General features: G+C 62.0%; 1 protein-coding gene across 1 annotated transcript in view; it reads left to right on the forward strand.

Annotated features, from left to right (window-relative positions):
- TRAF4 (TNF receptor-associated factor 4) overlaps nucleotides 1-511 on the forward strand; it is a gene marked incomplete at both ends in the record, with an annotated part of 2,393 nt that extends 1,882 nt beyond the window's left edge. The window contains 2 exon segments of the mRNA XM_010192016.1: nucleotides 1-2; nucleotides 4-511. The exon segment at nucleotides 1-2 is cut by the window's left edge and continues 111 nt beyond it. Of these exon segments, the coding sequence (XP_010190318.1) occupies nucleotides 1-2; nucleotides 4-511 (510 nt within the window).
- Between the last annotated feature and the right edge of the window lie 5 nt (nucleotides 512-516).

A 516-nucleotide genomic window follows, 5' to 3' on the forward strand; every position in this document is an offset into this window, starting at 1 on the left:
GCGGGAGGAGCTGTCGGTCAGCACCGACGGGACCCTCATCTGGAAGATCTCCGACTATGCCCGCAAGCTGCAGGAGGCCAAAGCCCGCAGCAACTACGAGTTCTTCAGCCCCCCTTTCTACACCCACAAGTACGGCTACAAGCTGCAGTTCTCGGCCTCCCTCAACGGCAACGGCAGCGGGGAGAGCAGCCACCTCTCGGTCTACATCCGCGTGCTGCCGGGCGAGTACGACAACCTGCTGGAGTGGCCCTTCGCCTACCGCGTCACCTTCTCCCTGCTGGACCAGAGCGACCCCTCGCTCTCCAAGCCCCAGCACATCACCGAGACCTTCCACCCCGATCCCAACTGGAAAAACTTCCAGAAGCCGGGGGCGTCGCGCAGCTCCTTGGATGAGAGCACCCTGGGCTTTGGGTACCCCAAGTTCATCTCACACGAGGACATCAAGAAGCGCAACTACGTGCGGGACAACGCCATCTTCATCAAGGCCTCGGTGGAGATCCCCCAGAAGATCCTGGC

The sequence above is a fragment of the Mesitornis unicolor genome, unplaced genomic scaffold, assembly GCF_000695765.1.
Source record: "Mesitornis unicolor isolate BGI_N332 unplaced genomic scaffold, ASM69576v1 scaffold32589, whole genome shotgun sequence".
Taxonomy (NCBI): domain Eukaryota; kingdom Metazoa; phylum Chordata; class Aves; order Mesitornithiformes; family Mesitornithidae; genus Mesitornis; species Mesitornis unicolor.